The sequence below is a fragment of the Halichoerus grypus genome, chromosome 5, assembly GCF_964656455.1.
Source record: "Halichoerus grypus chromosome 5, mHalGry1.hap1.1, whole genome shotgun sequence".
In the NCBI taxonomy this organism is placed as follows: Eukaryota; Metazoa; Chordata; class Mammalia; order Carnivora; family Phocidae; genus Halichoerus; species Halichoerus grypus.
In genome coordinates, this window is record NC_135716.1 from 553,799 (window position 1) to 575,104 (window position 21,306).

Here is a 21,306-nt window from a genome sequence, read left to right on the forward strand (position 1 = left end):
GTGTAGAGTCTGTCGTTTATAGGTCTCTGCCAGTCTCGTCCGTCCGTCTGTCTCTGTATGTGTGTATCTCTACCGAAGGGGTGACGGGGACTCATGTAAAAATCCAAAATACAATCCTGACTGAGCACCCGCAGTGCTGGTCAGTCCCAGTGAGGCTGTAACACCTCAAGCAAGCCATGGCACGCAGGGCTGAGGCCCTCACTGCCGACCGGGGTCCACGCCTAGCCCCTCAGCCAGCCTTTCTCCTGGGGTCTCTAGGAGACAGTGGGGTCCTTGGCTTTGGGGGGCTCAGAGCCCGTCAGCAGGGAGATGGTGGGGTCATCTGTGTAGTCGTCCCCCTCCGAGAAGTAGGACCCCTCCCCCAGCTCGAAGAGCACGGGCAGGTCGCTGCTCCCCATGTCCACGGAGCCCGGGTCCACCAAGAACAGGGGTTGCGCCGTGTACTGCACCAGCTGCTTCCCTGGGGGTGGGGGCTGGGTCAGGGCACCGGCGGGGGGGGGACGCTGGGGCGGGCCGGGGCAGGGGCTCGGGGCGCGGCTCACCTGAGTCGGGGGTGCTGTTCTCCGCCTCAAGGGGCCTGGGCGGCTCCTGGGGAGAGAGGAGCTCCTGGATCTGCTGGGGCAGGAGGGGGCAGAGTGAGGGTTCCCCTCGCCGCCCCCCCACCCCCACTCCCCCGCCGGCCCCGCCCCGCCTACGCACGCTGGCCAGGCTGCTGTCAAGGTCGGGCAGGCTCATGTCGGGCACGGTCACCGAGGGGCTGAACAGCTGCGGGGAGGGGAGGGCAGTCAGGCTGTGCCCGTGGGCTGGGAGCAGGGTGGGGGTGGGGAGGCACTCACATCCAGCAGGGCGCTCGTGTCCACGCTGAAGCCGTGGCTTGTCAGCATGGTCTGCAGGTTGTCCAGGTTGGAGTCCATGGCGTCCAAGTGGTCACTGAGTTCAGTCCTAGCCAGAGTGGGTGGGGCAGGTCAAGTGGAGCTCTAGGCACCCCCAGCCAGATGCCTTCCTGCCGGCGCTCACGTGCACCAGCCAGGGGGGCTGCCCTCAGCTAGAGCCCAGCCCGCTGGGGCCCCGTCGCGCACCCAGTGTGGGCCCAGGGGACGTGCGTGCCGGCCGGTCCGGTCACTGTGAGGCCCAGTGAGGCCTCTGGCAGCACTTGGGGCTGGGCCAAGATGGCAGGGGGGCCCAGGAGGGGTTTAGTGCTCAGGACGGGCTGGGGGCAGTTCTTCAGGCTTGACAAGGTCCTGCCTTCACGCTGGAAGACGGCAGGGATGGGGAGAGGGAACCGTGGGCAGGGTGCAGAGGGCTGGTCTCTGCCCTGGGTCCGGAGACAGTGGCCAAGAAGGCCCCGGGCCACCTGGCGGACCTGTGCCACTGGACGGACGGGTGGCCTGGCCGGCTCTGGGAGGTGTCCACGGGGCCCCGCCCCGCCCTGAGGGGAAGCTGGTCAGCACAGCAGCCAGGACGCTGGCTGCCCCGGTAGCAGTTGCCAGGCTGGGAGGCCCAGCTCTGTCCGTCAGTGACCTGGGGCACTGGCTTGGGCCCCAGAGCCTGGGGTAGGGGGGAGGGCTGCTCCCTGTTGCAGAGGGCCCGGGACGCCTGTTCACCAGGCAGGGCCAAGTGCTCATGGCCAGGCCAGGGTCTGGTCCGAGGCTGGGGAGGGGCCTGAGCTCTGGCGGAGCCCTCCTCCCTCCCCAGTGGGGACGGCGCTAACCCTGGCTGGACTCGGCCATGCAGAGAGGAGGGGCAGGGGAAGAGGCGGGCGACCCCAGACATCTGTGGAGCGCGAGCCAAACTGCAAGATACAAAGACAAGAGCCCCCCGATTGCAGGTGGGGGCCGGGTGGACTCCGTGCCCCCCGCCCTTGCTCGCCTGGCCTCTGGGGCAAGCCCTCTGCTGGGCAGCAGGACAGGGGCAGTGGCCAGAGTGGCTCAGAGAGCAGGTGGGACAGGCCTGCGAGGCCACACGCCCTTGGCTCCTGAGGCAATGGGGACGTGGGACAAGCAAGCTCTGAGCTCAGGGCCAGGTCTGCTGGCGTCTCCCCCAGCAACCCGTGTCCTCAGCCTGACGACCCCTGTACCAGCCCCTCTAGGATGGTCCTGGCTAGAGGCCTGGCTGTGCTTCCAGGGGCTGCGGTGCAGGTGGGTGGGGTGGCACTCACTTGTCCAGGCAGGCTACGCTGAGGCACTTCTCAGGGGCCGAGGCAGGTGGGGGCGAGGGTGAGGGGTGGCGGCCCCCTGCATCCGTGAGGGGTGTGGCCGGGGTGGTGGGGGCAGGCTCGCTTTCCCGCAGGATGGAGTCAATGAGGGCGGTTGGGGACAGGGGTATCTCCACGACAGAGGACGGGTGTCCAGGACTGGCCTCCTCCACCCGAGGGCTCCGAGGAGGGCTGGGGGGCTCCTCCTTGACGCGTACCAGGGGGCTGCCGGAGAGGGGCCTGCGCACACGGGGAGCACACACCTCAGTAGCCGCCTCTGTGGGCCCCCCCTTCTCCTGACTGTTGGATGACGTGGCCCCCACCTCTCGTCTACGCTTCCTCCCGGCGAGGCCAAGGGACTGCTGGGGGCCAGTTCGGTGATGTCGGAGATGATGGGTCCGGAGCTGGCCACGGCGTCTGGGGAGTAGAGGCTGGAGCTGCTGTAGGCCGGGGAGGGAGCCTGCCATCGAAGGGAGGTGACCTGTGTGGCAGGACCGCCCTGGCCCGCCCTGCCGCACCGCCCCGGCCAGCCTTGCTGCACCGCGTGCTCACCGAGTAGGGGCCCGAGCCGTGGATGTGCTCCAGGGAGTACTGCCGGCCATACTTGGGCATGGAATGTGCCGAACTGCTGTCGTTCAGCATCAGGGGGCTGTGGGGGGAGAGGCGGGGTCAGGGCCCTCCCCCAGGCCTCGGCAGCCCAGGCCTCAGCCAACAGCACACAGGGCGGCCCGGGGCCCTGTGCTGAGGGACAGGCACCCCCCACGCCTCACATTTTCCTCTTCACCCCCAGGATCCGGTTGGACTGCACCAGTGAGATGAGGAACTGGATGAGCTGTGGGCGGAAAGGCACAGTCAGCCCGGCCGAGGGGGGGACCCAGCTGGTGCCCCCCGGGGCCCGCCGCGCACCTTGTTGACGACCTTCTGCTGCTGGGCGTGCTTCTGCCGCAGGCTGGCCACCTCCCGCCACAGGGCCTCGTTCTCGCTGGAACACACCGGGCGGGGTCAGACGCCCCGTGCCCCCTCCCCCGCCCCGGGCAGGGCTCGCTGGCACCGTGGCCCCTCTGGGCTCTGCCTAGCCACCGGGGAGGACATACGGACGCAGCAGTGGGGCGCCAGCTGGGAGGGGCTCCTAAGGAAGGGGCTGGGGGGCTTAGGCAGGACACAGGGCTGGGCATGCTGCGTGTACCCCAGGGTCCTGGACACACTGAGGCGGCAGACCCTTGAGTGTCCGCCCTCCCACCCCGAGCCATCTCCGCCCCAAATGAACACAAGGAGAGGAGGGAAGGCCAGGGGTGCAGTGCAGCCCAGCTCTTCAGGGGGTCATCCTATGCCTCTGGGGGGCTCAGAGCCCCTCACCAGGACTGGAAATGGCTGACAGGTGACTTCAGGGGGTGGAAAGGGCCACCTGAGCACCATCTTCCCAACTGGGCAAGCTGGGGCTGTGATCAGGCCATGGCCAGCCCCCTGAACATCTCACTGACATGGAACTGACCCCCTTGGCCTCACCTTGAGAGGTACCCATGTCCTGGGAGCCCAAGCTCACCTAGCCCCCATCTCCAGGGGTCATATAGTTAGTGGCTTCTGCCTGACCCCAATGTGAGGACAGCCAGAGCCCAGGAGCCTCCTCCATGGCACTGGAGTCATGAGGCCCTGCCCCGAGAGGATCTGAGGCCACAGGAAGCTGAGCTGAGGGCAGCCACCCTAGGCTGTGGTTTCTGAGGTCCCCAGGGCCCCCAAGTGCATCAGAAAAGGCCCAAGCCAGCCTTCTTCGGGGTCCTGGTTGAGGACAGGAGCACAGGGCTGGTTATGTGGCCAAACGTGCCCGAGGGGTGGTGGGGACCAGCGGGAGAGCCAGCACCATGAGGGCCATGAAGACCCCGCCACCCTGGCCCGCAGGGTGCACACGCGGGAGGCAGTGGGAGGAGCCCAGCTCTGCCTGTTGGGACAGGATGCGGGTCAGACCCTGTCTCCCGGGGAGTGAGCACAAGTCCAAACCTAATTCTACATTTGGAGAGCACAAGGCCTGGGTGCTTGTGCCACAAACCGTGGGAGGCGGGCTGGTGGGAAGAGGCCCCAGGAGGCAGTGGCCAGCAACCAGGCCTGCCCTGCTCCTGCCTGCTCCTTCCTCAGGCTGCCTCCGCGGGGGCCCCTCATCCCTCCATCTCCCTGCCCAGATGCCCCCGCAGCACTCGCTGCATGGAACCTACTGCTTCATGGCCAGGAGTTTGGAGTCCATGCTCTCCTGCTTCCCCTTCATGAGCTGCACATCCGTCAGCAGCTTGGTGACGCTGTCCTGGCGAATCTTTATGTCCTCATTCTTCAGCGTGGATACCTGGGTTCCCAGGGGGAACAGTCACTGAGATGCCCCCCCCTCCCCGGGACACAGTGCCAAGGCCAAGGGGCTGGCGGTCTGGAGAGGGGCCTTCACTGTGGTGGCTGATGGGGGAACGGGCAAGGGGAGTCCAAGACACACAAGCAGGGAGGGGAGGGCCCATCAGGAAAAGGACTTGGAGCAGCCAGGCCAGGCCAGGCCAGCAGGCCGCCGCTGAGCTGCCCTCAGCAGTGGATAGGCCCAGCAGGACAGTGAGTGGACGCTGCGTCCCCGCATAGCCTGGAGGAAGGTCTGAGGAGGCAGAGAGAGGGAGGCTGGCTACTCACACTGGTCACTTTCCTCTTGATGTTCTCAAGGAGCTGCTCCTGGCCACGCAGGAAGCACGGGTGCTGGAACTCAGTGTCGTCCCTCTCTGGCTTGACCAAGCCACCCTGCTCAATGTGGACCACCTTCCGGAAGCCGTCTGCATATGACGGGGTGGGGGCCACTCTGCCTCAGGGCTGGGGACCAGACCCCCAACGACAGCCCAGCCAATGCCCCGCTGAGGGACATCAGAGGGTCCCAGAGGAGAGCTCGGCCTGGAGCGGCTCTGGTCCCACCACCGCTGGCAGCCGCTGGGTCTAAGGGAGACCCCACATCCCCAGATGACGAGCCCTCCCCACCACGTGGCTGTGTCCGGCTGGGGCTTCACCAACTCTTCCCTGAGGACTCTGGGTTCAGGCCTGCTGGACCCTGGCCGCCCAGCTACGAGAAGCTGCGGCTGCATCCTTCACCGCGGCGGCACAGAGCCTCTGTGGAGGCGGCCCTCCATCCCTGCCCCGCACGCCGGGAGGGCTGGGTACTCACACATGTTGAGCTGCCGCACGAAGCTGGCCATGTTGTTGTGCTTGAAGTACTTGGGCAGCACCTCCTTGGCAAACTGGCCCTGGTCAAACACGTGGAAGCTGTTCCCGCTCTGCTGGGAGACACGCCGCCGAGTCACACGCTGCCAGCGAGGGAGACGCTGCCGCCGAGAGGTGGGCAACCCCCATGCCTGCCCCCTTGGCGGGGGGGGACGCCCGTGACCATCAACCACATGGGCCTGGTCCCTCTGCCCAGTTGGAAAGTCCTGCTCCAGGCTTCCAGAGGTTCCCCAAACACACAGCATTCCAGACCCAGTTTTTAGGGATCTTGTTTTCGCCTTCACCACCAAACTCCCCCCAAGAGCAGCTAAGACCCCAGAGTGAGGCAGCCAAGAGAAGGGGAGCCTGACTTGAGTCACTCTGGAGGGAAACACACGGTTGTGTTCAGAACCGCAAGTCCGCTCCTCTGTGGGCATCTGAGACCCCAACAGAGTGGCTACACTACTATTCCTCCATCTCCTTTCTGACCTAAACCAGGAGCTACCAGGAGGGTCAGGGTCCTGGAGCAGGGACAGAGTGGTGAGGGGAGCTGGGGCGGGGGGTAAGAGTCTACGAAGACACTGGGCACGGCTTCCCCCGTCAGAGAGGGCACTAGAGGTAAGGAGCGCGAGAAGCCGGAGAGGATCCCCCAGGTGCCCGAGGAGAGCTGGAGGCTGGCCAGTCCACGTGTGCGTGCACGTGAAGACAAGCTCGGACAGAAGCATGCGAGGGGTGCAGAGGGTAGAGGAAGGACCTCTGGAGACTCTCCTCCAAAGCAGCGGTAAGAAAACTGGCAAAAACGTTAGAGTGCACTTTTCCAGAACTCTGAAAATCAGTCAAAGGGCTATAGCAACATGGGGGGCATTTACTCAAGAACAATGGTTCCCTGGCGGTAAGATCCGAGAGCGCTGTGGGATTCTGACTTGCCCTACTCCCGCCTCCCCTCCTGCAGCCATGAAAACCAGCAGCTGAAATCACAGAACCCTGGCACCCTGGCAGCCACTGGGGTGATGACGGGGCTGGGGCTTCTTCAAGGCCCCACTCTCGAGAATTCCTATTTTACTGGTCTGACAGCTCCCTAGGAGATGCCACTGGCAAAGCTGTCTTTGCTTGATTTGACCCAAAACTCTCCCAGTATAAAAAGCCTTTTCCCTGGGGATGTTTGTTGATAACACGAAAAGAGGATTTTAAAACTTTGTGGCTGTCTAAGGCAGAGGATAACAGTTAAGGCAAAAAACAAGCTAACCAGAAAACTTAAAAGAAAGAGCTGGGGAGGGGCGCCTGGGTGGCTCAGTCGTTAAGCGTCTGCCTTCGGCTCAGGTCATGATCCCAGGGTCCTGGGATTGAGCCCCGCATCGGGCTCCCTGCTCGGCGGGAAGCCTGCTTCTCCCTCTCCCACTCCCCCTGCTTGTGTTCCCTCTCTTGCTGTGTCTCTGTCAAATAAATAAATAAAATCTTAAAAAAATAAAAAAAAAAATAAATAAAATGAAAGAGCTGGGGAATGAGATATTGAGAGGGGTTTTGAAAAGCTCCAAAATATTCTTGGGAACCCAGAAGTCACATGCATGTGCAGGGCTCTGTGGAGAATCAGGATAAGACCTGAAAAGGCCCTAAGCCTGCACCTCTGGGTGACGTGAGGCTCTGCATCAGCACCAAACAGAGGATGAAACAGAGGCGCCACCACCGGCTGAGTGCTGAAGGCGTACCCCGACGCATACACAGAGCCCCCAGCAAAAAATGGCGCAGTCATGGGTTCCAGGCATTAAAGGAAATTTCTGTCCCCTTCACTGCCTGATTACGACACTAACCAAGGAAAGACTTCAGTGGTCACAAACAACGAAGACCATAAATTGTCCAGAATTAGTTCAGAAAAGTCACGAGACAAATAAATACCAACAACTACAAGAAAGAGCAATTGCCCTGGGAGGACGGAGGAGCTGATGTTCAGAACCTAACATATACCACCTTATATTAACTGAAAGTCCAATTTTCAATAAAAAAGAGACATGCAAAGAAACAAGGCCTGGCCTATATACTGGAAAAAAAGCAATCAGTTGAAACCATCCCTAAGGAAGCTTAGAAGTTGGGTTTATTATACAAAGACTTTATATCAGCTATTTCAAATGCGTTCAAAGACCAAAATGAAACTGCATCTAAAGAAATATAGGAAAGCATGAAAATATCTCGTAAAATAACGAATATCAATAAAGATAAAAATCATAAAAGTGAACCAAATCAGAATTCTGGAGTTAGGAAGTATAATAACTCACACATAAAACTCACTAGAGGGGCTTGAGAGCAGATCTGAGCACAGACAAGAAGGAATCAGCAAATACGAGGATAGGTCAATTGAGATTATCCAGTCTGAGGAACAGAAAGAGAAAACAGTGAAGAAAAATGGACAGAGTCTCAGAGACTGTGGGTTACTACCAAACACGGGCTTATGCATAATGGGAGTCCCAGCAGGAGAGGAGAGAACAGAAGGAATAATGGCTAAAAACTCCCCAAATTTGATGAAAAATGTCCAGGAAGCTAAACAAACTCCAAGCAGGATAAACTCAAAGAGATTCACATCTAGATACTTCATAATCAAACCGCAGGATGAAAAGACCCAGCGAGAATTTTGAAAGCAACAAGGGAGAACAGACTCATCATGTACAAGGGAGCCTTAATAAGATAAATAGCTGATTTCTCATCAGAAACCATGGAGGCCAGAAGGCAGTGGGATGACATTTAAAGGGGCTGAAAGAAAAAAACCTATCAACCAAGAATTCTATATCCAGCAAAACCACCCTTTGAAAATGAAGGAGCAATTTCCCCTTCTGGGATGTCAAGTGTGAGGAGATCTACTGAACCACTCCCAAGTGAAACAAACAAAGCTTATTTAAATCATTTAAAGTCTCTGGAAATTATCCTAAAAGCATACAACAAATAAGAACATGTATTTAAGAAAACCTACTGGGGCGCCTGGGTGGCTCAGTCGTTAAGCGTCTGCCTTCGGCTCAGGTCATGATCCCGGGGTCCTGGGATCGAGCCCCACATCAGGCTCCCTGCTCAGCGGGGAGCCTGCTTCTCCCTCTCCCACTCCCCCTGCTTGTGTTCCCTCTCTCGCTGTGTCTCTGTCAAATAAATATATAAAATCTAAAAAAATAAAATGAACAGAAAACCTACTAAAACTATGTAGGAATACTGAGCCTGCAGCGTCTGCGCCACAAGCTGTCCGCCCCACACTCCAGTTCACTTTGACTGATGTTACACTCTGGGAGGGCATGGCCAGGAAGATGGGGGTCCCTTTCCCCTCTGTTTCCAATCAAGGCTTACTGTATCTCACTGAGAGGGGAAGGCCACCCAGCATTTCTCATCCTGTCCAGGTCAACAGGCTAAATTCCTGGTGATTGCAACCAAGAGGCTGGTCGCGGCGGGGGGCGGGGCGGGGAGTTTGCCCCTATCCATATAATGCACGCTGTACCCCAGGCTTGGCAGGCTGAGTGTACTGAGCCCCTGACTGCCTTCCCCCCAGCTAGCATGTAGGGTAGAGCATCCATGCTGAGAGAGTCAAGCTGGGAAGACAAGAGGCCACTGCCCTGCCCAGTGCCTGGAGTATGGCTCAGAGAGTTCCCCAGGAGAGAGGCAGTCCAAAGGAAAGACAGCTCTGAAGGTCTCCCCAAGCAAACTCACTTTATGTGAAACAAAGTGTAGAAAAGTTCAAGCCGAAGGCTGCTCTTGAAAACAGCAGCACCCCTATATTAAGAATAACAAGCTCGAGGGGCGCCTGGGTGACTCAGTCGGTTGCGTGCCTGCCTTTGGCTCAGGTCATGATCTCAGGATCCTGGGATTGAGTCCTGCATCAGGTTCCCTGCTCGGTGAGAAGTCTGCTTCTCCTCTGCCTGTGCTCCACCCCCAACCCCCACTCATGCTCTCTTTCAAAAAAAAAAAAAAATCTTAAAAAGAAAAAAAAAAGAGTAACAAGCTCAAGGGGCACCTGGGTGACTCAGTTGGTTGAGCATCCATCTGACTCTTGATTTTGGCTCAGATCATGATCACAGGGTCGTGGAATTGAGCCCCACATCCAGCTCCATTCTCAGCGGGGAGTCTGCTTGAGATTCTCTCTCCCTCTGTCCCTCCCCAGCTCCCATGCACACACTCCCTCCCTCTCTCAGATAAATAAATCTTAAAAAAACCCAAAACAACAAAACAAAAAAACCCAGTAACAAGCTCAACCACAGCCAGCTTGTTCACACAGGAAAGAGACAGCTAAGAGCCCTCCCAAGTCAGAATAGACCTCAGACCTTAAAGGCCGCCACTGCTTGAATGTAATTGGACAAGACTGTTCAACAATCTGTGCCCTGGGGCATTGTCAAAACCAACAGAACAGTCAGGCAGTGATTATAGAGCCTACAGCCTGGGTGTAATACCCTATGAGGCAGTGAACTAACACAGCACGCAAAGAGAGGAAACAGACCTCACTAACATCACCTACAAGCCAGCAAAAACCAAAAACAAGCAGAGGAGTGGCTGGGTGGGGTGGGCATCCAGAAGTACTGCATTGCCTAAAATGTACTTTTTCGACAAAATGAGACATGTAAAGAAATAGCAAAGTATGACCCACGCACGAGGGAAAAGAGAAAAACAATCACAGAAACAGCCTGTGAGAAACAAGACGTCAGATTTAACCAAGACTTCAGAGAATACGTTATAAATATGTTTAGAGAGTTAAAGGAAATCATAGTCAAGGAAGATGAGGTGACAGCGCCTCAGCAAAGGGACAGGAACAGTAAAAAAACAGTAATCACAAAGCAGTCAGACAAAAACTCCAAAGTTCAACGGTACGATAACCAAAATGAGAAATTTACTAGAAGGGCTCAACAGCAAATGTGAACTGGCAGAAGAAAGAATCAGCAAATTTGACAATGGACTGATAGAGATTACGAAAGCAGAAGAACAGAGAGAAAACAGTAAAGAAAAAATGAAAGGAGCCTCAAAAACACGTGGGACATCTTTAGCTGCACCAACATATATGTAAATGGAGTACCATAAAGAGAAAGGAATGGAACAAACATTCAAAGAAATAAGGCCTGAAAACTTCCCAAATTTGCTTTTAAAAAAATCCATAAACATGGTATGCCATTCCATTTACTTAGGTCAACTTTGCTTTCTTTCATGAGTGTTTTTACAATTCTATAGTTTTGACATACAGATCCCTGCATGTTTTACCAGACTTCTCTTTAAGTACTCTTCCCCCCAACCCCGAACAGCTGTAAATGATGTTTTAAAAAATATCAATTTCCTATCTTTCATCAGAAATGTAATTGATTGGGCACCTGGGTGGCTCAGTCGATTAAGTGTCTGCCTTCGGCTCAGGTCACGATCCCAGGGTCCTGGGATGGAGCCCCACATCATGCTCCCTGCTCAGTGGAGAGTCTGCTTCTCCCTCTACTCCATCTCCCCGCTTGTGCTCTCTCTCTAATAAATGAAATCTTAAAAAAAAAAGAAAAAAAAGGAAATGCGATTGATTGGGGAACCTAGGTGACTCAGTTGGTTAGGTGACTGCTTTTGGCTCAGGTCATGATCCCAGAGTCCTGGGATCAAGCCCCACATCAGGTTCCCTGCTCAGCAGTGAGTCTGCTTCTCCCTCTCCCTCTGCCCCTCTCCCTGCTCATGCTCTCTCTCAATAAAATCTTAAAAAAAAAAAAAGAAATGCAATTTATTTTTGTGTGTTGACCTTGTATCTAGTGACCTTGCAAAACTCATTATTTAGTTTTAGGAGTATTTTTTAAAAAAATTTTAAAGAATATTTAATTTATTTATTTGACAGAGAGAGAGAGCACAAGTGGTGGGAGCAGCAGAGGGAGAGGGAGAAGCAGGCTCCCTGCATGTGGGGCTCGATCCCAGAACCCTGGGATCATGACCTGAGCCGAAGGCAGATGCTTCAGTCACCCAGGCACTCCTTTTTTTTAATTTTTAAAAATTAAAAAAAATTTTTGAGAGTATGCATGTGTGAGCGGGGCGGGGGGGGGCGGGGGCGGGTAGGGGTAGGGACAGAGGGGAGAGGGAGACTCTTAAGCAGTCTCCAAGCCCAGCCTGGAGCCCAACACAGGGCTTAATCTCACAACCCTGAGATCATGACCTGAGACAAAATCAAGAGTTGGATACTTAACCAACTGAGCCATCCAGGCACCCCTAGTTCTGGGATTATTTTTGTAGATTTCTTGGGACTTTCTATGTAGACAATCATGCTATCTATGATTAAGGTCGGCTTTATTTCTTCCTCTCCAATATATATTCCTTTAATTTCTTTCTCTTGTCTTCAAGTACTGGACAGGCCTTCTGGTACAATGTTGACTAGAACTGGGGAAAATAGACACTGTGCCTTGTTCTGATCTTAGGGGAAAAGCATTCAGTCTCTCCTACCATTAAGCATGATGTTAGGTGTAGGTTTCTTTGTAGACCCTTTTTGTATCAGGCTGAAAAAGTCCCCACTATTCCTAGTTTCCTGAGGATTTTTTTTTTTTTTTTTACAAACATATTTTGTCAAATGCTTTTTCTGCAAATAATATGTTCATGTGGTTTTTCTTCTTTAGGTTGTTAACACAGTGAATTATACTGACTTGATTTTAAAATCTTGAACCACCCTTGCATTGCTGCAATAAGTTCCATATGTTGTGACATTACTTTTTATATATATTGCTAGATTTGCTCATATTTTATTATGAAAGATACTGGTCTGTTGTTTTCTCGGACTGTTTTTGTCTGACTTTTTAAGTTTATTTAGTTTTAAGTAATCTCTACACCCAACGAGGGGTGTACCAGGGCTGTTATTTGTGATCACTAGCATTCAACAGATGTGATGGTATTTGAGAACGGGTTACAAAAGCTACCTGGGGCTCTTGCTCTCTTGGATCCCTCGCTCTGAGAGAAGCAGGCTGACCTGCTGTAGGCAGCCCTAAGGAGAGGCTCACGTGGTGAGGAATGAAAGTCTCTTGCCAAAAGCTACTTGCCACAAAACACTTGAGTGAACTTGGAGGCAGGTCTCTCTTCAGTCGTCTTGACATGATTGCAACCTCAATGAGAGACCTTGAATCAGAATCAGTCTGTGACTCTCAGAAACTGTGAGGTTTGTTGTTTTATCAGGTAAGTCTTGAGATATTTGGTCACACAGCAATAAGTAATACAAGCATTAAATATTTTGTGTGTGTTTTAAAGATTTATTTATTTATTTTAGCGGGGGGGGGGGCAGAGGGAGAGGGAGAGCATCCCAAGCAGACTCCTCGCTAAGCGCAGAGCCTGACGTGGGGCTCAATCTCATGACCCTGAGATCATGACCTGAACTGAGATCAAGAGTCAGATGCTCAACCAACTGAGCCACCCAGGAGCCTCTTTGTGTGTTTTTTTTTTTTGAAGCTATTGTAACTATTTCCATTTTCAACAGTTCATTGCTAGTGTGTAGAAATAGAACTGGTTTTTGTATACTAACGCTGAATCCTGTGGCCTCACTAAACTCATTTATTAGTTCCAGTAACTTTTTTTGGTAGATTCCTTGGGACTAAGTCAGTGACAATGTCTTCTATAAATGCAGACAGTCTGACAGCTCACCTTCCCATTTTTCGGTCTTTTATTTACTTGTTTGTCGTATTACTTGACCAGGGGATTACACAGTTGTTTTTTTTTTTTTTCATTGCATTTATTTATTTTTATTTTTTGGGATTACACAATTTGTTAAAGAGAAGTGCTAAAACCAGACATCCTGGACTTCTTTTCCATTGTTGGGGAGAAGTACCTGCTCTGTCCCCATTAAGTACAATGCCAGTTGTAGGTTTTTGCAGGTGCTTTTTATTGGACTGAGGAATCGCCCTTACTAGTCTGCTGAGCTGTTATCATAAAGTGGATGGTACGTTTGTCAGTGTTTCTCCTTACTCCATTGAAATGGTCATGTGGTTTTTCTTCTATGTCCGCTGACGTGGTAAGTTACACTGAGTTCTGAATGCTGACCAGACTCCCATCTATGGAACTCCCTTCTGGCCTCAAGCCTCAGAGTTGCTGAGGAGAAGTCAGCATTGTTCTGTCTATGTCCCTCTGTGCAATTCCCTTTCTTTTTCGGGCTGCTTTTAAGATTTTCTCTTCATCACCTGCTTTTAGCAACTTGATGGTGATATGCCCTGGTATGCTTTTTGTGCTTATCCTCCTTGGAAAGTCTTTTTTTTTTCCCTAAAGATTTTATTTATTCATTTGACAGAGAGAGACACAGCGAGAGAGGGAACACAAGCAGGGGGAGTGGGAGAGGGAGAAGCAGGCTTCCCGCTGAGCAGGGAGCCCGATGCGGGGCTCGATCCCAGGACCCTGGGATCATGACCTGAGCCGAAGGCAGATGCTTAATGACTGAGCCACCCAGGCGCCCCATCCTTGGAAAGTCTTACAAGTCTTGGATCTGTGGGTTCACAGCTTTCCAAAAATTTGGATGGTTATGTCTAAGCATTCCCTCCCCCTTTATTCTTGAACTTCGCTTGTGTGTCAGGCTGTGTGATATCGTCCCCATGAGGCTCTGCTCACTGTTTCCAGTCTGGTTTTCTCTGGACATCACTATGAATAGTTTCTATGGTTACTCTAGTTCAGTGATCTTCTCTTCTGCAGCATCTAATCTGTTAATCCCCTGCAGTGACTTATACAAATAAGCTTTGGATTTTAGAGTACCTTTAGGTTTACAGAAAAGTTGGGAAGATAGTACAGAGTTCTCATATACCCTGCGCACTATTATTAACATTGTGTACTTGTCGCAAGTAATGAATCAATATACAGGTCTCCCCTGCTATCTGAAAGTAGAGTGTTCCCAAGAAATCTTTTGTAAGCCGAAATTCGTAAAGCAAAGAATTACCGCTAATTAATATGGAAAAATCTAGAGTAGTCCCAGACCCCAAAAATAATCTTTCAGTTAGCTAAAACAGGTACTAATGTAGTCTTTTTAAAAGCAAGATGGCATAACATGAACTTTCAAAAAAAGGGGCATGCCTGTACCTTATTATTAACTAAAGTTCCCATTTTATTCAGATTTCCTTAGTTTTTATCTTCTGTCCTTCTGTCCCAGGACATCATCCAAGGGATTATGTTACATTTAGTTGTTATGTCTCCTTACATTCCCCTTGGCTGGGACAGTCTCTTAGACTTTCCTGGTTTCTCTTGACCTTGACAGTTTTGAGGAGTACTTGTCCGGTATTTTGTAGAATGTCACTCAATTTGGATTTGTCCTGTGTCTTTTCCTCATGACTAGTTGAGGTTATGTAAGTTTTTGGAGGAAGACCACAGAGGTTAAGTGCCCTTCTCATCATGTCATGGCAAGGACGCACACTCTGAGGCCATGTCTGTCAGGTGTCCCCACTGTAGTTGCCCCCCCCACCCACTCTGTTGCTTCTTGGAAGAAAGTCACTATGTGTAGCCCACACGTACAGGTGAGGAGATATGTGATGCCTCCCTGAAGGGGGATCTACACAAACAATGTGGAATTCTTCTGCATGGGAAACTTGTTCCATTGACATTTTATTCTCTGTCTTCCACTTCTCTGTCTTCATGGGTTTGCTTTACTTCTTTGAACACTCGGAATATTTTTACAATTGTTTTAATGTCTTTGTTGGCTAGTTCCCATCACCCCTGGGAACACTGCTATGACTCTCCCCTTCTTTGTCATAGGACACACTCTCCTGCCAATTGGCTCACCTGTTAGTTTTGATAGGGCCCTGGACACGAGGGTTTTTATGTTGTGTCTGGGTTTTGTGATCTTCCTCCTGAGAGTGTTTTGTGTGGATCAGCCTGATCCTTTTACGGCTTCTCTTCAAATTCGATTACATTGTGTTTGGGGCAGATTTTCTTAATTCAGTCCCACTTCCAAGCTGTAGCTCTTTTAGTCTCTGCTGAATGCTCTGCATGTTCAATGTGGTTCCTCCAAATTGGCTGGGAGAACTCAGGTAATTCACGGCCCTGTGTGAGCTCTCCTCAGTAGCTGTTCCTTTTCTAGAAGGTTCTCAGGCTGGCTTCATAGGTCTCATCCTATGGGCAGGTGGAGCCAATACTCTGCTGAAGACCCGAAGGGGCTCATGTGCAGACTCCTGGAGCTCTTTCCTGGTACAGCTCCCTTCCCTGGTACCACATCTTGCAAACTCTAGCTGCCTTGGCTTTTCCAAAGTCTGGGCTGTGAGTTTGAAAACCGCCTCCAGGAAGAAAGCCTGGGCACCTGTGTGGCTTACCTGTCCTTTCTGTTTTCCAATCCTGAACACTGTTCAAGGGTTAAGCCCACATTGATTGTGTCCTACAAGCCCTACCTTAAGGGCCATCAGGAGTTTCAAAGGTTTCCTGGTGAATCCATCACAGAACACCATGTTCCATCTCCCTGCCTCATGATTCAAGACCCCTCCTTCTCTGCTACCTCTGGGGAATTCCTGGAGGTGGTCTTAGCTTTTCCTTGGGTATAATCAAAGCCTGTGATTAGAAGTATGGAACCAGCAAGGAGAAGTGTGTGCCCAGCTGCTGGCTGGTGAGCAATGCCCTAATCCTGAGATGCACTTCTCTTTCCTTTTCTCCTTCCTTCCTTTTCTTTCTCTCTTTCTTTCTATTTAAAGTGAACTCTACACCCAGCATGGGGCTCGAACTCACAGCCTCGAGACCAAGAGTTGCACTCTCTACCCACTGAGTCAGCCAGGTGCCCTGAGATGCACTTCTTAGTAACTGCCAAGTCTGACTGTACATTTGGAGCCTCTGGCCTTATTTTTGATGGCACTAGGAATAATCTAAAACGAATCTCAATTCTACAGGCATGTATGCTTTTATAGAGAGGATCTCTGTCTTTGAGTATTTTCTCAAAGGCTCCATGACCCCAAAGGGTTAATAACCACTGTATTCCATGAGGGGGACCACCTGCACTATCTACCCAGAACACTTCAGTCCCCCAAATGTCAATCCGAAGACTAGTCTGGCACGATGTGCTCTGGTCTCCTGTCTGGCTGGCCGACCCTCTCTGGGGTCCAGGGACACGGGCATTTGGAGCGGTAGGTGTGTGGCCGGAGCCATGTGGCCACAGCAGCAGAGAAATCCAGGCTGCAGAGGGAGGTGACAGGACGTGTGAGGCTGGTCGAGAAATGGAGGGTCACTTAGGTCCTCCTCCCCCATCCTAGTTTTGTCCTTATCTGAGTGTGAGACCATCGGCACCGTCATGTCCTGTTCTTCTTTCTGCTTAAGTTAGCTTACGTTACTTCCCGCAACACAAGCACCAACACAATCCTCCTCGTCTCTGGCCGCTGGCGTCCTGCACTCAGATCTCCAGGCCAGGGAACACGTGCAGGCCGGTGACTCTGCTCACTCTGGCTTTCCGGCTCAAGAACGGAGGGGTCTGTGGTGGCAGCTGCTGTCCTGCCAGGACTGGGAAGCATTTGAGGGCTGGGCGTCCTCCTTTCAGGGAAGACAGCCCTCCCCACCCCCCGAGGGAGAGGGCGCCTTGAAGCCAGAGCTGCAGGCTCCAGGGCCTATGGAGTGTGAGGACTCTGGCCTAGCCCCCATATCATACCCGATGGGAGCTCTTTGCACATTCCAGAGTGGGTCTATCCCACTGCCCCCTTCCAGGTCCTCGAATAAAGGATTCTGAGCACACACGGGTCCTGTGGAGTCAGGCGCGCACAGCTATGCTCCGGACATCTACCTTCCCCCCACCCCCACCCCCAAGGAGGCCATCATGGCCCAGACCTCCAGCCCCCTTCCGAGACCCACGTGCCCTGGGCCCCTCCTCACCCCGCACCCCCGCCCACCTCACCCCCTGGGGGGTGGCGGGAGGAAACAGACTCGGGAGGCCACAGTGTAGAGTCTGTCGTTTACAGGTCTCTGCCAATCTCGTCCGTCCGTCTGTCTCTGTATGTGTGTATCTCTACTGAAGGGGTGACGGGGACTCATGTAAAAATCCAAAATACCATCCTGACTGAGCACCCGCAGTGCTGGTCAGTCCCAGTGTGGCCAGGGTCTAACTAAGAAAACAGGTGAGGGTAGGGCCAGCGTCTTGACCCTGTGGGCATGGGTGGGTGGGGGTCTCCTGCTGCCACCAGGAAATACAGAGTGCCTGGTAAAGACGGTCAGGGAGCAACAGCTGGTCTTCATCAGAAAGATGCTGGATTCAGGTCTGGTTTAACCAATCTCCAACTTTTTTTGTTAAGTTTCCTGATGTTTTTGAGACTCAGTTTTCTCTTCTATTCTTCTTCTTTTTTTTTTTTTTTAGAGATTTTATTCATCCATCCATGAGAGACACAGAGAGAGAGGCAGAGGGAGAAACAAGCTCCCTACTGAGCAGGGAGCCCGACGTGGGACTCGATCCCAGGACCCTGGGATCATGACCAGAGCTGAAGGCAGACGCTTAACGACCGAGCCACCCAGGCGCCCAAGATTCAGTTTTCTTATCTACAAAATGGCCAACTGTCCCCTCCTTGCATGGCTGTGGATGGAGGAGAACTGATACTCTTGTGCAGGCGAGGTCTGAGGAAGCACAGCCGGGCTGCCGTGTGGCGGCTGCAGCCATCTACGTCAGGGAGGCCCTGCAGCATGCCGTCCAGCCTGCCACTGGGAGCAGTAACCTGCGGTGCTCCTTCAGCATTTTGGCTCAACTGACAGATCCCTAAAGGCAGGATCCAGAGGGCCTGCTGGGTCCTGGCAGCTGTCTGAGAACGAGCTCAGCAGGCTTGGGGGGTGCCTCACCTGGCTCTCAGTGTCCGGGGAGGAGGAGTGTCCCTGCCTGTCAAGGGAGCTCTGGAAATGGTCCATAGCCAGCTCTGAGTGTGCAGGGGCGACCAGGGCAACTCAAGTGGTCTCACGGGGAGCTGGTGACCTAACTGCAGGAAGTGCTGTGCCCCCAACTCTCTACCCTGAGACCCAGCCCCTCCAGACTGACCCTCTGACAACTGGCCACCTGGGACAGGCCCTGGCCTTGGTGACCTCCAGTTCCTAGGTGTCCGCTCCACACAGTCCTATTAGGTTCATTCCTGCTCCCAAAGAAAAGAGAACTGCACTGATCAGGCTGGGACTAGGGTGGGGCCAGAGAGGCGCCAAAGGCCAAAATTTAAGGAGCCCCCTCCAGCCCCCCGGCCTCCAAGTGGCCCTAAAAATAAGTGCCTCCTTAACCTGTGCCATCAGGCACCTCCTGGCCTCACCTGGCCCTGATCCCTAGGCCAGACAGGCCTGATTCACGGACAGTCCCAGTGGGCGTGGGAGGCACAGGCTGTCGGGCAGGAGAGCTGAGGCACACCCCAGGCTGCGCTCATGGTGGCCAAGTTCCCTCTCTGCAGCAGCAGGAGCTGTAGGGTCCTGCAGGACCTGTCTGGGGGCAGCTGCATCTCTAAAGACCCTTGCTTATCCAGCTGAGATGCCATGCCCAGTGCATCTTTAACTGTATGAGGATTTGAGGGTGAGTAAGCCAAGGTAATCCTCTGGGGCAGTGACCTGTGGTCTGTCCCTCAGGCTGGGCAGAGGAAGCTCAACGCTGTCCAGACCTGACCCCACTGGCCAGAGGGTTTCTGGGACTGGACCCCTTCCCTCACCTTACTCAGCCTTGAGAGTCAGCCACCATACCTCTGACTGCCCCTTGTCCCCTAGGTCAAACGTGGTGAGTTTCTCTTGGTAGAACTGTGAGAAAACTTCCAACACAAAGGGAAGACACCAAAAGCAAGGACATCAGAGCTTTCCAAGGCCTCTGAGAGCCAGACTCTGGGCCACAAGTCTGCAGAAGACCCTGTGTGGACTTTTGTGGTAGAGGCCACAGGTATAGGACCATCTCCTGACCCCGAGCCAGGCAGTTCCCCAGGCCCCTGCCCAGCCTGGAAAGGGCTTCCTTCCACTACTGAGTTACTGTTTGGTTTCTGTATTCATTGTTAGTGCCAGCCCCTACCACTATGTCCCACTTGACCTGCATATAGACCAGGAAGGATCAAATACTCATGCTCCAGCCGGTTCCCCATCTCCCTTTCCCCTGACCCGATTACCATCCCCCCAAGGCCAACAGGATTCAAGGGCAGCCACTATAAGTGAGAGCTGTCACAGGCCTGATCATTCCTGTTCAAAGGCCTTGCCCAGAACATAGAACACAGGCTGCAGGTCCTGGAGAGTAAGCTGGTGACACTTCACCCACATGCCTCACAATCTTTAAGCAGAAAAAGCAAGCAGATTAAGGGGCACCCTAGCAGGTGGGATGGATCACCCTAGCAGGATTAGACTTGGAATATTTCCCAGGGCATCTCTGATGCCCCTCCCCAATCTGGGTTTAAGAGTGTTTCCTGGAAGTTAGGGGAAGGAAAAAGAGGAAGAAGGTAGATAAAGGAAGACAGAAATGTGGGGTCACTTCCTTTGGTTAGAAAAATTCGAAGTCTGGAAAGAGGGGATGGCGGTAACACGGCAGCTTGTAGGAAAGCATGTTTCTCCTTTTCAGGGACCTTGCCTGTCATCAGAGAAAACAGGTAGTGCACTGAGGAATGGAGTGCCCACACATGCAAGTCACTGAAACCAATACAAAGTGTCTCCAATAAGAACGCTGCATGATACCTAGTCTCTTTATTCCCAGTCTTCAGGCAGAGCAGCGCTTGAGCAAACAGACAACCCAAGAGTCAGCTTCAACCTAAACATTTCTTCATTCCTAATGGCTTAAGAGCATGAAAGGAAGTGCTTAGCAAAGTCTGAGAACCCCAGCGTTTTGGCCCTCAAGAGGTCAAGCATATTTGGAGGCACCCAGAGGCTCTGGACCAGGGTGGCCTTTCTTCAGGGCACCCATTTGCCAGCCCTGGGGTATGGCTCTGGCCTTCGCCAGACACGACATCACAGGATGGGAACAGCAGATTCCGATCTTCAGCTCCAGACACACTCTCTGATTTACCTCTGCAAAACCGGAGCTGTCCGGTCTTGCAGGGTCAAACCTTGTAAACAAGCCTGCTGCCAGGCAACAGAAGACAGGGGCTTGAATAAAGACGCCCTGTGAGGAATGAAAAACAAAGCGGCTCTAGGGAAACCCAGCTCCAGTATCTCTGGGCATGGGTTCGAGATCAACCTGAACTTTATGACGTTTTACTTTCTGTTTTCGTTCCTTTCCCCTTTGCACTAGAGCAACGCCCTCCAATTCACGCGCCACGTCCTAATTTTCTACGAATAGCTGCCGACCACACCACCCTGGTAACTCATTTGATAAAATACAGAGGGTCACCTGGGCACAACGATCGCCAGCGAGACTGGGTACTGCTCTACCGGCCGACACACTTCCGCGATCGTCCAACAGTTAGCGAACGACCGGAGGAGAGGCCCTTCCTCCCCAGCCCGGGGACACTTGGCGTGGCAGGAGCCGACTAGAGCGAGCCCCGCACGCTCTTCCCGCGAACCCTGAGCCTGAGCCCCCGCCTCCCCACATCCCACCCCTCACGGGGACTGGCCCCAGCCCCTCACCGGGCTCCAGCAGATAAGAGCGTCGGTGTCCGGGTCGCTCACGAGGGTCCACAGCTTGGTCAGGAAGGCCGGGACGTTGCTGGGCCCAGCCGCGCCGGGGCCCACGGGCAGATCCATACCGGGCTAGGTGGGGAGAGGCGGAGGTGACGACCGCGAAATGGGGCCTCGGGCCGGGCTAGCGCTGCCGACGCGCCTGCCGCCGGGGCAGCACCACCGCCACCGCCGGCTGCGCACACACGGCCCCGCGGCCTAGCATGGCCGCAGCCATCTTGCGACGGGCGCGCTCCCGCCGGCGCCACCCGCCCGCGTCGCCCGGGCGCGCGTACGCCCGCCCCGCCCCTCCCCCAGCGCCCGCCCCCTCCCGCGCTTCTGCCGCCGCGCGCTTGCGCGTGCGGGACCCGCCCCACCAATCGGGCCGGGAAGGGCGGGACGGGCCGCGCCCCCTGACCCGCAGGCCC

The 21,306-nt window shown here is 53.9% G+C and overlaps 1 protein-coding gene across 11 annotated transcripts; it reads right to left on the bottom strand.

Moving 5' to 3' along the window:
- Positions 1 to 3: 3 nt before the first annotated feature.
- HSF1 (heat shock transcription factor 1) lies at positions 4 to 21,161 on the bottom strand. 11 transcript variants are annotated; one of them, XM_078071860.1, is made up of 15 exons: positions 20,849 to 21,160; positions 7,691 to 7,771; positions 5,373 to 5,481; positions 4,853 to 4,989; positions 4,402 to 4,526; positions 3,101 to 3,176; positions 2,965 to 3,026; positions 2,747 to 2,843; positions 2,518 to 2,654; positions 2,159 to 2,434; positions 1,712 to 1,792; positions 837 to 942; positions 700 to 765; positions 543 to 615; positions 4 to 460 (listed from the first exon to the last, which is right to left on the bottom strand). In XM_078071860.1, the coding sequence occupies exons 3-15, from the start codon at positions 5,401 to 5,403 to the stop codon at positions 255 to 257; spliced, it is 1,473 nt and encodes a 490-aa protein (XP_077927986.1). In that variant the 5' UTR covers positions 5,404 to 5,481; positions 7,691 to 7,771; positions 20,849 to 21,160; the 3' UTR covers positions 4 to 254. The 11 variants fall into 11 exon arrangements, with proteins under 11 accessions (XP_077927986.1, XP_035961742.1, XP_035961745.1 ...); XM_036105849.2 differs by lacking the exon at positions 7,691 to 7,771 and having other exon boundaries at positions 5,373 to 5,484; positions 20,849 to 21,161; XM_036105852.2 differs by lacking the exon at positions 7,691 to 7,771 and having other exon boundaries at positions 543 to 612.
- Positions 21,162 to 21,306: the final 145 nt, after the last annotated feature.